The 13481-nt window shown below is 43.3% G+C and overlaps 1 protein-coding gene across 4 annotated transcripts in view; it reads left to right on the forward strand.

Annotated features, from left to right (window-relative positions):
* plekhg5b (pleckstrin homology domain containing, family G (with RhoGef domain) member 5b) overlaps positions 1-13481 on the forward strand; it is a 55433-nt gene that overhangs the window by 12348 nt on the left and 29604 nt on the right. For all 4 annotated transcript variants that reach the window (XM_013136485.4, XM_013136486.4, XM_010875310.4 and 1 more), the window contains exon 2: positions 2590-2666. In XM_013136485.4, the coding sequence (XP_012991939.2) occupies positions 2590-2666 (77 nt within the window). The remainder of the gene's footprint in view (positions 1-2589; positions 2667-13481) is intronic.

Raw genomic sequence — 13481 nt, forward strand, 5'->3', positions numbered from 1 at the left:
ACCCCCAATGTGCCATGGCAGAGCTCACCAAATTGAAGGCAGGGTCGAGGCATTCTTAACATTCCTCATGCATGCTTAAGGCTCACGGCTAAAAGTGTGCTTGGCCCTACCTCTAATGGCTTCTCTCTGCCTAAACATGGAGCTGTGCTGGTGGAGGATGTGATGGGGTGTGAGGAGGTGGATGTGGGGGGGGGGGGACAAACATTACCAGATGATGAGGTGATGAGATGTGCTAGTAGCCGGGTGGTTTAGTCTTAGGCTTGTAGCCCATTCCTTCAGGCCATGATGTAGACCCACCATGTGACAATGACAAAAGGCTTGGTCTGAGCGCACAGTGTCAACCGGCTGGTGGTTCCTCAGCCAGTCGTGACCATACAGCGCACACAATCCATTTGTTCACCCACACCCATTGAATGCTCTTCTTTTTATTCTTTTTTTTATTCTTTTTTGCACAATGGATGCCAGCCGCTCAGTGCCGGCGTCTTGTTTATTGAGGATGTCTAATGAGGATTTAGGCCCCCGGCAGCACACCACTGGGGGGGGGCGAGGCGAAACGGCACTGCCGCCCTGGCGTTATCTGAGACTGTTGTCTCGTTAGTTTGCACGCTCAATTCATTGTCTGCTGTCACGTGTATGCTTGTGTTGAGTGTGTGCTGGTGTATGCTTGTGTTGTGTGTGTGTGTGTGTGTGTGTGTGTGTGTGTGTGTGTGTGTGTGTGTGTGTGTGTGTGTGTGTGTGTGCTAATGTTTGTTTGCGTTCGGCTTAATCAGCAGTGCTGAGTTCGGGAATTCCTGTTCATCAGAGAGCGAGAGAGAGAGATAAAGAGAGGGAGAGAAAGAGAATGATAAAGAGACAGCGAGAGAGAAGGAGTGAGAGAGAGGAAGCGAGAGAGGAGTCAGAGTGAAAGAGACTTTCAGAGTGAGGCAAATGAAAGCAATTGAGTTAGAGAGCAGGCTTTCATATTTCACCCATCACCACACAATGTGCTGCTAGTAGGAGAGAGGAAGTCAGTCCCATGGTATGGGGGGGCAGAGGGATGGGCAGCTAGCGATGTCAGATACACTGTACATGAACTTTGACTTCACAGGTTCTAATGGGCTTCGGGGTGCTGAGTCAGAGATCCGGAAGCCTCCCGGCTCAATTGTTACTTGGTGGTTGTCTCGTGTCTGTGGCTGGCTGCCTCTATGAGCCTCTTGTTGGTGCTTTTATCTTTCTGATTTTTGAAAGGACACTCACAGCGCCCCCCCCCCCCCAGTTTAATGGTGAAGATCATAATATGAAGAAGCAATAAAGACCGAAGTCCAACAGATGTAAAAGGCCAGAGAGTCTGCTGAGTCTGGCCCAGAGTGAGTGGAAGCGTGTCTTAACCTGCTCCCGACCAGGGCTTCCATCCCGGCCGTGTGCCGTGCCTGTGGTGGAAGATAAGTTGTGTTTTTGGGGGATTTCTGTCAAATTTACCTTGATCTAAAATCTATGTCTTTCCATGATTATTGTGAAGGGTGCGAGTGGGCGAGGTTTAAGGCTGTTGTCTCATTAAGGGGGTTAATACGTACTGTCGGCCTTGGTACTTTTGATCTTGGAAGTTGAGTGACGCCTCCCGTAGAGCGGTTGGTTGGGACTCTGTGGTATCCAAGGAATAGGTCATGGCTAAATTGCATAGTTACTGCCTGCACTCTATTAGCCCCTGACCTCCCTGTGTCCCCCACTGAAGGTGACTTCCTGGTTTCCAAAGGCACTGACACTGTTTTTAGGATTCCTTGAAATGAATCCGTATATATTTTGAATCTGTGTGCTCATTGGCAAGCACCATCATTTTTTTTTTTCTTTTTACATTGTTGATTGTTGTTTAAAATGTGACTGTATTATCAAGATGGAGGACAATATACTGTATGTAAGGATGTATAGCTGTCGTTGTGGTCTTTTAACCCAATGTAAATCCTGCACAGCCTTTTCATTTCTAGGAGGTGGAGACGTTTGGCAACGATGTATCTCTGATCTGTTTCTCAGTCTATTTCTCCCTGTCTCTCTTTCTGTCTGTAGCTCAACACAGGGCTTCATTGGCATGGCAACTTCTGTTTCTGTGTGTGTGTGTGTGTGTGTGTGTGTGTGTGTGTGTGTGTGTGTGTGTGTGTGTGTGTGTGTGTGTGTGTGTGTGTGTGTGTGTGTGTGTGTGTGTGTGTGTGTGTGTGTGTGTGTGTGTGTGTGTGTGTGTGTGTGTGTGTGTGTGTGTGTGTGTGTGTGTGTGTGTGTGTGTGTGTGTGTGTGTGTGTGTCTGCCTGTCTATAACTCAGTTTATTTTTCTGTGTTTGTCTCTCTCACTCTCTCCATTTCAAAGAAGTTTTATTAGTATGGGATTTTCTTGTGGAAACATGAGAAAAAAAATCCTACAGAAGTGAAATAATCAAGTCTGTGCGTTTCTTTCACTGACTCACTCTGACTGTATTAGTCCACCTTCAAGTAAACAGGGCATTCTTAGGACTGATGGCTTCAAAATATATTTTTACACATTTTAATACATTTGTGTGGGTGTATTTGACCTACTGAATAGGACTGCATTTCACACGGTCCGTCCTTTGCTGTGTGTTCCAGATGAAAAGCCTGTTCAGGAGGAAGACTGGGTGGTGTGCCAGCATCTGCAATGCCCTGACCGTCGGCGAGCCTTGAAGGTAAGCCTTTCACACTGAGAGTCTGTCAGTAGAGGACTGTCTGTATGACCCTGACTGGAGCCTTGAAAGTAAGCCTTTCACACTGAGAGTCGGTCAGTAGAGGACTGTCTGTATGACCCTGACTGGAACCTTGAACCAAAAGCATAGAAACAAAAGGAGATCAGTGTGTAACTTTATTTCAATTGGGTTGTCAGTTTGGTCGGAACTCTCTGGCTTCGAACCCTGAGTCCATGTCCCCAGTGTCAGGCTACATGCAACATGTTAAGAGGAGCAGAGAGATTCCCTTTCTTGTGCTAGGTGTTAAAAGGATAGAAGCCATGAAGTTGTGTGTCTGGCCACTAGACTGTGAAATTAATGATGCCTTTGAAGCCGCTGCGAGACCAAAGCAGTGTCTGTCTCTGTCTGGTCACTAAGCCCAGCCCAAAAAGATCCACTTCACCAGAGCACTTTCTGTTTATCTGTGTTACAAGATTCATTTTCCTCATAGTTTTTGTGACTGAAAGCACACGATTCCTATTCTGGCTGACACCAGCTCTGTATGCCCTTTGACCATTTTGCACCACAATGTATTTCCCTAATGCAATCGAAGAATAGGCAAGCCGCTAGGTTATTTTGTGTGAACTCTCTTGAACCACTATGTACCTTCTGAGGTAGCACACGCCCGTTTTTCCAAGAAGCCCCCTGGAGATATTGCTGCAGATTTAAATGGAAAAAGTCAGAGGATGACATGTTTTGCTCTCGGGTTGAGCAATAAAACAATAACCGATTCAAAACATTCATGCTTGAAACCAACTGAAAGTGAACTGAATATTTTCTTTATGACGTACCTTTTTATACGTTTTCTAAACATCATCAAATGCATCAGTAAAGATAACTGTGTTATTGAAACCTTTGTTAGATAATCGGTTGCTAAGCGAGAATCCGATTTAGCAGGTTAGGAAATAAGTTTATTTTCTCATCCATAGTCTAAAAATGCATCTCACGTATGCTTCTCACATTAGAAGGCTGGGAGGGGGGCATTTAGGTGTAGTGTGTGTTTCTGAAATAATAATTAGTAATACAGTTAAAATACATTATGGGAGCCAATCTGAAATTCAGTGTCGTTTGCAGTTATCAATTTCCAGATTTCAAGATGAAACATTCACAGCACAAAAAGTGAAAAACTCCATACTGATTTCATAACAAGCAAGTTTTTGGGTGAGAAAAATGAATTATAATGCGGTAGTTTGGAAGAAACCTAGCCTATCCAAATCAGCCCAGCCACCAGATTAACTGACATTCTGAAGTAATAACTAACGCCACCAGATTAACTGACCTTCTGAAGTAATAACTAACGCCACCAGATTAACTGACATTCTGAAGTAATAACTAACGCCACCAGATTAACTGACATTCTGAAGTAATAACTAACGCCACCAGATTAACTGACCTTCTGAAGTAATAACTAACGCCACCAGATTAACTGACCTTCTGAAGTAATAACTAACGCTTTTTAGTAGTACTAGTACTCTGCACACTATTGAAAGATTTACTGCAATGTAACTATAGAGTTCTTTTTTTTCTTCTTTCTGATGGCTAACCAGGACCATTGTGTGACCACGGCTGTAGCCGGGGCCAGGTCACCAAAATGGAGGCTGTGGCCCCAGAATGACTACTTACCTCAAACAAAACATGGCTGCAGTCCACTGTGCTTACAGAGAATAGAAACCTGCACACTTCTGAAATAAGGACCAAAACTATGGCTCAGATGTACAAATATTTAATAGAATTTTGAATAAAAACATAAAATACAGGCCATAATCAGTGTAGCAAAGAAAAACAAAAGAACTGCATTTTCGCCAGGGACCTCAAATCGTCTCGGCAGTCAGATTGGGGCGTTGACACAGGTTCTTTTATACATGGCCTAATTATCGAGAATGATTGTGGTGGATGAAGAAAATGGCAAGTGGCTATTCTGCTTCGTGCAGTTAAATGCACAACGGCAATATGATGTAACCCGTTAGAAAACGTTTGGACAGTGGACACCGATAAGCTGCTTGCCACGATGCCGCGCATTTCACAAAATATGGAGGTTGAGCTCGAGTGAATATGTGGACAAACATATAGAAAGATCGCAATGATCGGGAATAAAGATGACAACACAGGCTAGCATAGTCACAGACAACCAGACCAGTTAAAGCAATTCGTTAAATAGCAGCAGTGTACAATAAAGTGAAAGCGCCAGGAGAGCTTGGGTGCTTGACCTTCAGTAGCCTCCCAGCTTCTCTCCAGCTCCCATGTTATTGAACAGACCCTGAACCCCACAAGCACTCTTCTCCTCCCCCAGTTCCAACAGGCAAGCGTCTACTTGTTTTAGGATTTTCATGTAAACTGTGAGCATGGGAATGGGACGTTTAATGTACACAGTGGGTGGTGTGTATGTGTGTGCCTGTGTGTGTGTCTGTGTGTTGGCGGGGGGCTGTCGGACCGACGCCACCTGTCTCCGTGGTCAAGGTCATGGGCGAATGTTATGTAAGGATATTTGGCCACGGCCTCTTAGTAATGGCGACCAGACTGGGGTGTTGGGGGCGAGGAGGATAGAGAAGCTTGCTGGAGACTGGACCAGAACAGGGAGGCAGGGAGGGAAGGCTTGTTCTCATCTGCAAGCAACCATTCAGTCAGTCTCAACATTTTTCCTTCATTTTCTTTCTTCATTTTGTTATCTCTCTCCTGTCAGTTGACAAACTGCAGTTTTAAAAGAATGGCACAGCAGAGCCTTGACGTGCTTAATTTGTCTTCAGTTGGCAGAGCAGCAAAGACCGATCCATCACTAGGATGTCTCCTGGCTGTGACAGGACCGCTCCAGCCTTAGTCACCAGGGGGCACCAGTGAAGCAGGCCAGTCACCCAGTCCCAACCAGCTCCTACAGTCACCCAGCCTTTACCAGCTCCGACTGCAGATGAACTAAGCCATTTTTAAACATATGTGCTTTGAATTATTTCCTATTTTAAAGAAAGTGACTTTTTAAATTGAATGTCAGGAGTGTTGTTATGAAACTTGAACAGACCTAATTAGATGGAGTGGCATCAGGACATGGGACAAACAGACAGTGACTTGGAGTGGATGTATAATATAACCTCACCGTGGGGTTACACTGCTGGGTCTCCCAGCTCCCATAATGTCTCCGTTCCCCCAAGTATAGCCCTGCTGCTGATGATTCTCCATACTGTCGCGTGTTATCCATTCGCTGTTCCATTCTCCCGTACGGAGGTTAGGCTCAGCACAGGGATAGGCAACCCCATTCCGGAAGTGCTGATTGCTCCCCGACTAGGCACCACACTAAGCTACTTGCCTTACTTCAGCACACCTGGTCTTCTGAAAACATGAGGTGGGTGTGCTCTGTTGTCGACCAGAAACACTGTTGCTTACCCATTCCTTTGATGATGCTTTGATATTTTCACAGGGTTTGGACTGTTTAAAAAAAAAATGTAAGCATTATTAATTGGATCTTTGTGAGTTCTGTGATCGGTGACCGTTTTTTCTGCCTGATCGTTTAATCCTGAGTAAATTCTGACTGACTGTTTTTGGGGATGAGCAGAAGTCTTGGCACAGTGAGTTGATGACGAGGCCAGTCTGAGCTCGCTCTTGGACACAGATCTTTCGCGTATACCTTTACCCTCCCCCTCCATCACTACGGGAAAGGACAGGACCAGACAGGGTTCTAAAAGGTGTGGGTTTCCACGGGAACACGCCCATCCCTGTACAAACAGCTGGAGGGAGGGGATAAGGTTCGGAAATGTGGATGGCTGAATGGAAAGGAGGAGAGGTGGGGCAAAAAGAAAACTTTAATTAACAATGGGCCTTTCATTTCAGTAGGATTCACTCTTTCTTCCTCAGTGAAATATTCATTTGATGACAGTGCTTCTCAAAAGTATTCACCCCCCTTGGACTTCCTCGCGTTTTCTGTGAAAACATGAAATCAATTTTTGCCACTGATCAACACAAAGTTAATAAAAAATTAAGATAGAAAATAATTGATTGCATAAGTATTCACCCCCTTTGCTATCACACTCCTGGATCAGCTGTGGTGCAACAAGTTGTTGTATTTAAAATCATATCCAATCAATTGAATTTGTCTCAGGTGGAGTTCAGTCAAATTGTAGAGACATCTCAAGGATTATCAAAGGATACAGAATCATTGTGTTCAAAAGATCAATTGAATCATCAAAATAATTGTTGCAAAGGCAAATTGTTTTACATCACACTAAATAATTAGCATTTTATATTAACGTCTAGCTGGTAGAGTTCCCAGAGGGATGTTTGCCACTTCCGGCTGCTAAACACACACACACACACACACCAAACACAGGACTCCCTGCCATTGTAGACTAAATCCTCGTACCCCGCTAGATTCACTCAAAGAGGAGGAAATGAAGCGAGAGGAATAACGCTCAATAATCTGTCCACATTTAGCAGTTACATAAATATTAAGCTGATAAGGAGTTTTGTATGGGAGTCAATGGGAGGATGTACAATTTAGTAAAGTATGAAAAAAAAAATGCTATTTTGTGGCTTACTTTGGTCCAGCGGTCTGTCTGTGGGCCACATAAATTACTGCAGCACGGGTTTGAATCCAGACCTCTTTCCCCACTGTCGCTTTCCTCAATAAAGCATAAAAGATACCCCAAAAGAAAAAATAGAAATAACGTAATCATTGTTCCAAACATCCGCAATGCATTCCACTTTGACATTTTAGTAAAATATTTATATTTTCATGATTCCAACACATATATTTTGTCAAATCACAATCTCCATTTGTTGAGAAAAATGGTAATTAGATTTATTTTGCCCTTATCGTGCTGCCCATATCGAATCCCACTCTGTGATTGTCTGTCCTTCGACAGATTCTGTCTCTACTCCCATTTGTGTGGACCAGTGTTTCCTACAGGATTCTGTGTTCCCAGTGGGGGTATGGATTATCCAAGGTGGGGGTTCGGAGGCCATTGTTTTTTGTTGAACAGCTGTCAGATTTGCTTTTGGATACTTTTTTGACACAAGCAAGACAGTTCAGCCTTTTCTTTTCTCTACTCTGACAACAAAATGAAGATGAATCTTTGCAGGTTTCTGGTTTATCAACTTGGTAAAGAAATCTAAGTAACCAATAAACATAACATTTATTAGAATAAAAGTGCTATAGTGAACACCAAAACATTGACTGCTTTTTGGTTAACCAGCCACTTTGGCAGGTTGGCTGTCCCCTACATAGATATGTTCGGGTCAACTGATCTCTCAACGTGTCAAACTTTAAATGCACTCTGATGTACAGTGGGGCACAAAAGTATTTAGTTAGCCACCAAGTCTTCACAAGGTTTTCACACACTGTTGCTGGTATTTTGGCCCATTCCTTCATGCAGATCTCCTCTAGAGCAGTGATGTTTTGGGGCTGTCGCTGGGCAACACAGACTTTCAACTCCCTCCAAAGATTTTCTATGGGGTTGAGATCAGGTGACTGGCTAGGCCACTCCAGGACCTTGAAATGCTTCTTACGAAGCCACTCCTTCATTGCCCGGGCGGTGTGTTTGGGATCATTGTCATGCTGAAAGACCCAGCCACGTTTCATCTTCAATGCCCATGCTGATGGAAGGAGGTTTTCACTCAAAATCTCACGATACATGGCCCCATCCATTCTTTGCTTTACACGGATCAGTCGTCCTGTCCCTTTGCAGAAAAACAGCCCCAAAGCATGATGTTTCCACCACCATGCTTCACAGTAGGTATGGTGTTCTTTGGATGCAACTCAGCATTCTTTCTCCTCCAAACACGACAAATTGAGTTTTTACCAAAAAGTTATATTTTGGTTTCATCTGACCATATGACATTCTCCCAATCCTCTTCTGGACCATCCAAATGCTCTCTAGTAAGCCTCAGATGGGCCTGGACATGTACTAGCTTAAGCAGGGGGACACGTCTGGTACTACAGGATTTGAGTCCCTGGCGGCGTAGGTTATTACTGATGGCAGCCTTTGTTACTTTAGTCCCAGCTCTCTGCAGGTCATTCACTAGGTCCCCCCCGTGTTTCTGGGATTTTTGCTCACCGTTCTTGTGATCATTTTGACCCCACGGGGTGAGATCTTGCGTGGAGCCCCGGATCGAGGGAGATTCAGTGGTCTTGTTTGTCTTCCATTGTCAATTGCTCCCACAGTTGATTTCTTCACACCAAGCTGCTTACCTATTGCAGATTCAGTCTTCCCAGCCTGGTGCAGGTCTACAATTTTGTTTCTGGTGTCTTTTGACAGCTCTTTGGGCTTGGCCATAGTGGAGTTTGGAGTGTGACTGTTTGAGGTTGTGGACAGGTGTCTTTTATACTGATAAGTTCAAACAGGTGCCATTAATACAGGTAACGAGTGGAGGACAGAGGAGCCTCTTAAAGAAGTTGTTACAGGTCTGTGAGAGCCAGGAAACTTGCTTGTTTGTAGGTGACCAAATACTTATTTTACAGAGGAATTTACCTATAAATTCATAAAAAATCCTACAATGTGATCTTCTGGATTTCTTTTTCTCATTTTGTCTCTCATAGTTGAAGTGTACCTATGATGAAAATTACTCTCATCTTTTTAAGTGGGAGAACTTGCACAATTGGTGGCTGACTAAATACTTTTTTGCCCCACTGTAATAAAAACAAATTGTTTTATGCTTTAACCTACTGCTTGATGAAGGAATAACAAATAAATAAACAAGTGGTGGGGTATTACCAGACAACCAGAAATTAAATTAAAAAAATTGTGAAAAGATGTAACTAGTTTTTAACTTAACTAATATCCTGTTCTTCCTGTCTCAGTATATCTGTGCAGAAAACCATGTTTGCAATGTTGTTTGGTTTAAAAGCTAATAAATCCATCTTAAGCTTGTATGACCACCCAAGTTTGGCTGTTGCTCGTGCTTGAAATCATCATTTATCTTAACAGGTTTACTTGGGGAGATCAATTACTTGGTAACAAGAAAAACTATATGGATGAATGTCTTAGTCATAAAACCATATAGAAGTGTTTGAAGGCGGAGCCTGGTAGCCTAGCTACTTTTCTTTTTTGCCTCAGCTTGTAACATTGCTGAGGAGCCAAATGTGGCGGCTTGCACCTCAGACAAATGATCAAATTGTTTTCCCGTGGCGGTGTAGATTCAACAGTGACGTACCTCCACTGAAGAATAACACTGCAGGAAACACTGGCATGGACAGATTAGAGGACTATTTAAAGCAGATGTGCACATCCTTAACATTTTCTTCCTGTTCTTTCAACCTTTTCACATATTTATTTTTGTCCAGGCCAATCAATAACATGCATTCTTTTAAAATTTGACCTCTGTGTGGCCTAAATTGGAGCACCATTTTTGAAAATGTTGAGGTAGAATCGTCTGTCTGTGTGTTTGTGGTTGAGCATTAAGTCATAGTTGTCTTTGGCTGATGATTTGTGAAGAGAATTCTGCAGTCCTGCATGTCACTCAGTTACGGTCATTAAAATAGCTTAGAGCAGTAAACTATTTGCATAACTCACACTTGATTGTCATTCAGCCGATTTCTTCACAGCTTGTATTGCTGTTATATTACAAGAACCAAAATAAATACAGTGTAAGTAGACAAGTTAATGAGTGGTGAGGATAAATGATAAAGCACAGTCTCTGATTGTGGTGTCTGGCCAGGAGAAGTTAGGAGGGATGACCTCACTTTCTGTTTTAGAGCCCAGAGGAAAGTTGTCCTTGTATGATAAGTCCGGTTTCTTCCTTACTGGCACCACATTTCCCTGCTTTTCAATTTTTAACAAGGGCCCACAGTGGATCCCTACATGGGACCTAGGGTTCCATTTAGGATGCCTAGATAAGCCCCTCTAGCATTGTGTTGGCCCATTGCTGTGGCAGTGCTATGGTGTTGGACTTACTAGGATGATTTGGGCACTGGCATTGCTAGGCAATCTGAAGTAGCCCGCACACAGAAAGTTAAAAATGTCTCTGACCTCAATAGTCTTTATGGAAAAACAATAATGCTAATGATATAGCTTTAAAATGAATTAATATGTTTAATTCTTAATAGGAATTTGGAAACTAGTGGAGCAGCAAAATGTACGCATTTATGGCATTGGCACTTTTATGAGTACAAGTGAATTGGTTTAGGACCTAAAAGCATGCATTAGTAATCTGTGAGGGGATTCCATCCTAAAAAGCCTTATATAATCCCTTATATGATTAATGGTGTGGCAGCACGTTGCCATTTTCAGGGACTGTTAGTTCTCAACTTATTTCTCGAAGAAAGACCATGTAAACAAATGGTAGCATAGATCTACAATGAAACAACGTGAGATTAGCAAATGGCAGTACTTACAATGCTTTGGACAACTCCCAATCTAGCAGATGTAAGCAATGTATATAAGCAATGGATTTGCTTTTATGGAGGCGTGGTGTGCTTGGTTCCGGTACTGATGTCTTAAAGCATGGACCCCAAACCTAATTTAGCATCGGACCATCTTTTGCAAATCTTGAATTTAAATGTTCTTTTTATTTTTAATGTTATCCTTTTTTAGGGCAACATTGCTGCTGAGAAATACACAGATGAATTCACTCAGAAGAGGGTGCCAATAAAAAAATAAAAACGTGCTGACATTAAATTTGTTAAAATGCATTACTCAACTAGTCACTCCCACACAACCATGGTTATTCACACCGAGTTCAAATTAGAATATATATTGTACCAGGCTTGAAATAGGAAATATGTGCCAGCCCCTGGTGAGGTGATGATGGTGCCTCAGAGGCAAGCTACAACAAGCATTTCACTTCACAGAAAGCCTACGTCAGCTTCACCTATGGGCCAATCGACAGTCGTACGTCATACTGTACTTTCCCACATTATGTTATAGTGAATAAAGGAGTATCCAAAGTAATTAGAGACGCAACATTTTTGGCCAGTACTTTCATTCTCATTATTTCTATTGAAGTGTGTTTTACCATTTACCTGAAGTATTTCTGACTTCCTTAACCATTAAAATGGCAGAGTAATGAAGCCCACTGGACTGTTATTAGAGTGAGTAATCTGCTTCCCGGGTATATTTCCCTTGCAAACGCAGAAACAATATCACAATGAAACAATGTCACACAATTAAATTTCAATGTGGGAAAGAAAAAGGGGTGCCCCTTTCTTTTAGTGTCTAGAAACTAACCCAAGCGTTTGACGCGCGTCCAATAATAGCGAGCGTGGATGTTCTGTGACGAGTGTCAATCAGAGGAATGTCTTGTCAGGAAGGTATTGAAAGCCAGGAGGTCCCCCTGACGCCAAACCTAAGCTTCATGAGCCTTTTTGACAGGATGCAGACGGAGCAATAACAGGAAGAGGGTACCTGACCGAGAGACTCCAGTGACCAGTTGACACTCTAGTAACGTAGGCCGCGAGATGAAAGGGAGAGCGGAATAACCAATGTATATTTAAATGGCCACTAGTGTGACATTTATTATTCCTTTCGAGCCACTACTCTCGATTGGAATACATTTGGTTCCTCGAGGACTTTAAAACCAGTGGCGACATTATATTCTGAAAGAAAATAACCCCAATCCCACTTTTGCTCTTCATTTCCGACCAAGCAAAAGTCTGTGTACATGCTGTTTGAGTCTGTGTACGAGGGTAGGTGCCATCAAAGGCGCTGAAGCTAATGAACTGTTTAAGAATTGTTTAAGAATCATTGGTGTCTTGAATTACACGGACAAACGGTTCTCTAGATGATCTCCTTAATCCAAAACATGTTGTTATTGCGTATATGATGAGTAATGGTATGCAACCCTGTAAATCAGCGGAATGGTCTCACAACTCGTGTCTGGACTCATTTATATTCTGGACTCACATATAGGTCTGCTTTTTTACCCACCCTTCTTGTTTATGCACTACTATCTAAAAATTTTTGTATTTCTCATGGTTTTGATTTTGTCTGTGTCTTGAACTCACCTTCCTCCTGTAGCCATGGGGTCAAAACAGCGCGTTTTTCCCAAGATGGCTAATTGTAGAGGGCTTGGGAAAGGTTTACGTCGAATGGCAGAAGAACCAAGAGCAGTGTTCTGGGCAGTGTTTGTGGATGGGTCAGTGTTGTCGTAGCGATGGGAAGCAGGAGGGGAGATGGTTGTGTTTCATATTATAGCCTCAAGCGGTTACAACAGTGATGAGGTTAACTTCCATGTACAGTAACATAACAGGATTACCATAGCCAATTGTTATGCAATCAAGGTGGATTACAGACAGTATACACTTGTGCAGATCTCCAACAGTTCTCCCTCGTTTCCAACCATTCAATACAACCGATTTTACTGCATTGGACAGACACTTTTGGTTTGTGTTTTTTACATTGGACTGAAACTCTAAAACACCTCCCCCACTTTTCCTGTCAGCGCTTTTTAAAGCACGTCAACCCTGTCCTGTGTGCTGCTCTCTGACCTTGTGTCACTGAGGGGTTAGAGGTCAAACACAAGAACAAATGGCAGCGTTGAATACGGAGCAAGATGGTCAAGGCTAGAGAGAACCATGGAAATAGTGGCAGAGCCTATGGTAGTAATTCGTTTTCCGGGGGGGGGACAACAACGGCTCACTGAACAATGGAGACAATGCTGCCGGTCTTCTATGAATGGGCTTTCCGAGCGGGGACGAGGAGTCAACCCAGGGTTTGGACTGGTTTCTACATATGTCGGTGAGTCAGCCGGGCCAGGTTGTGTGCACGCTCCGGTAGGTCTGTGTGGGAGCGGCGCGGTTGTGTGCGGGGAGGGGGGGGCGGATTTCGTGAACACAGGAGAGACCATCAGCTCACACATGTT

The sequence above is a fragment of the Esox lucius genome, chromosome 12, assembly GCF_011004845.1.
Source record: "Esox lucius isolate fEsoLuc1 chromosome 12, fEsoLuc1.pri, whole genome shotgun sequence".
NCBI classification, from domain to species: Eukaryota; Metazoa; Chordata; class Actinopteri; order Esociformes; family Esocidae; genus Esox; species Esox lucius.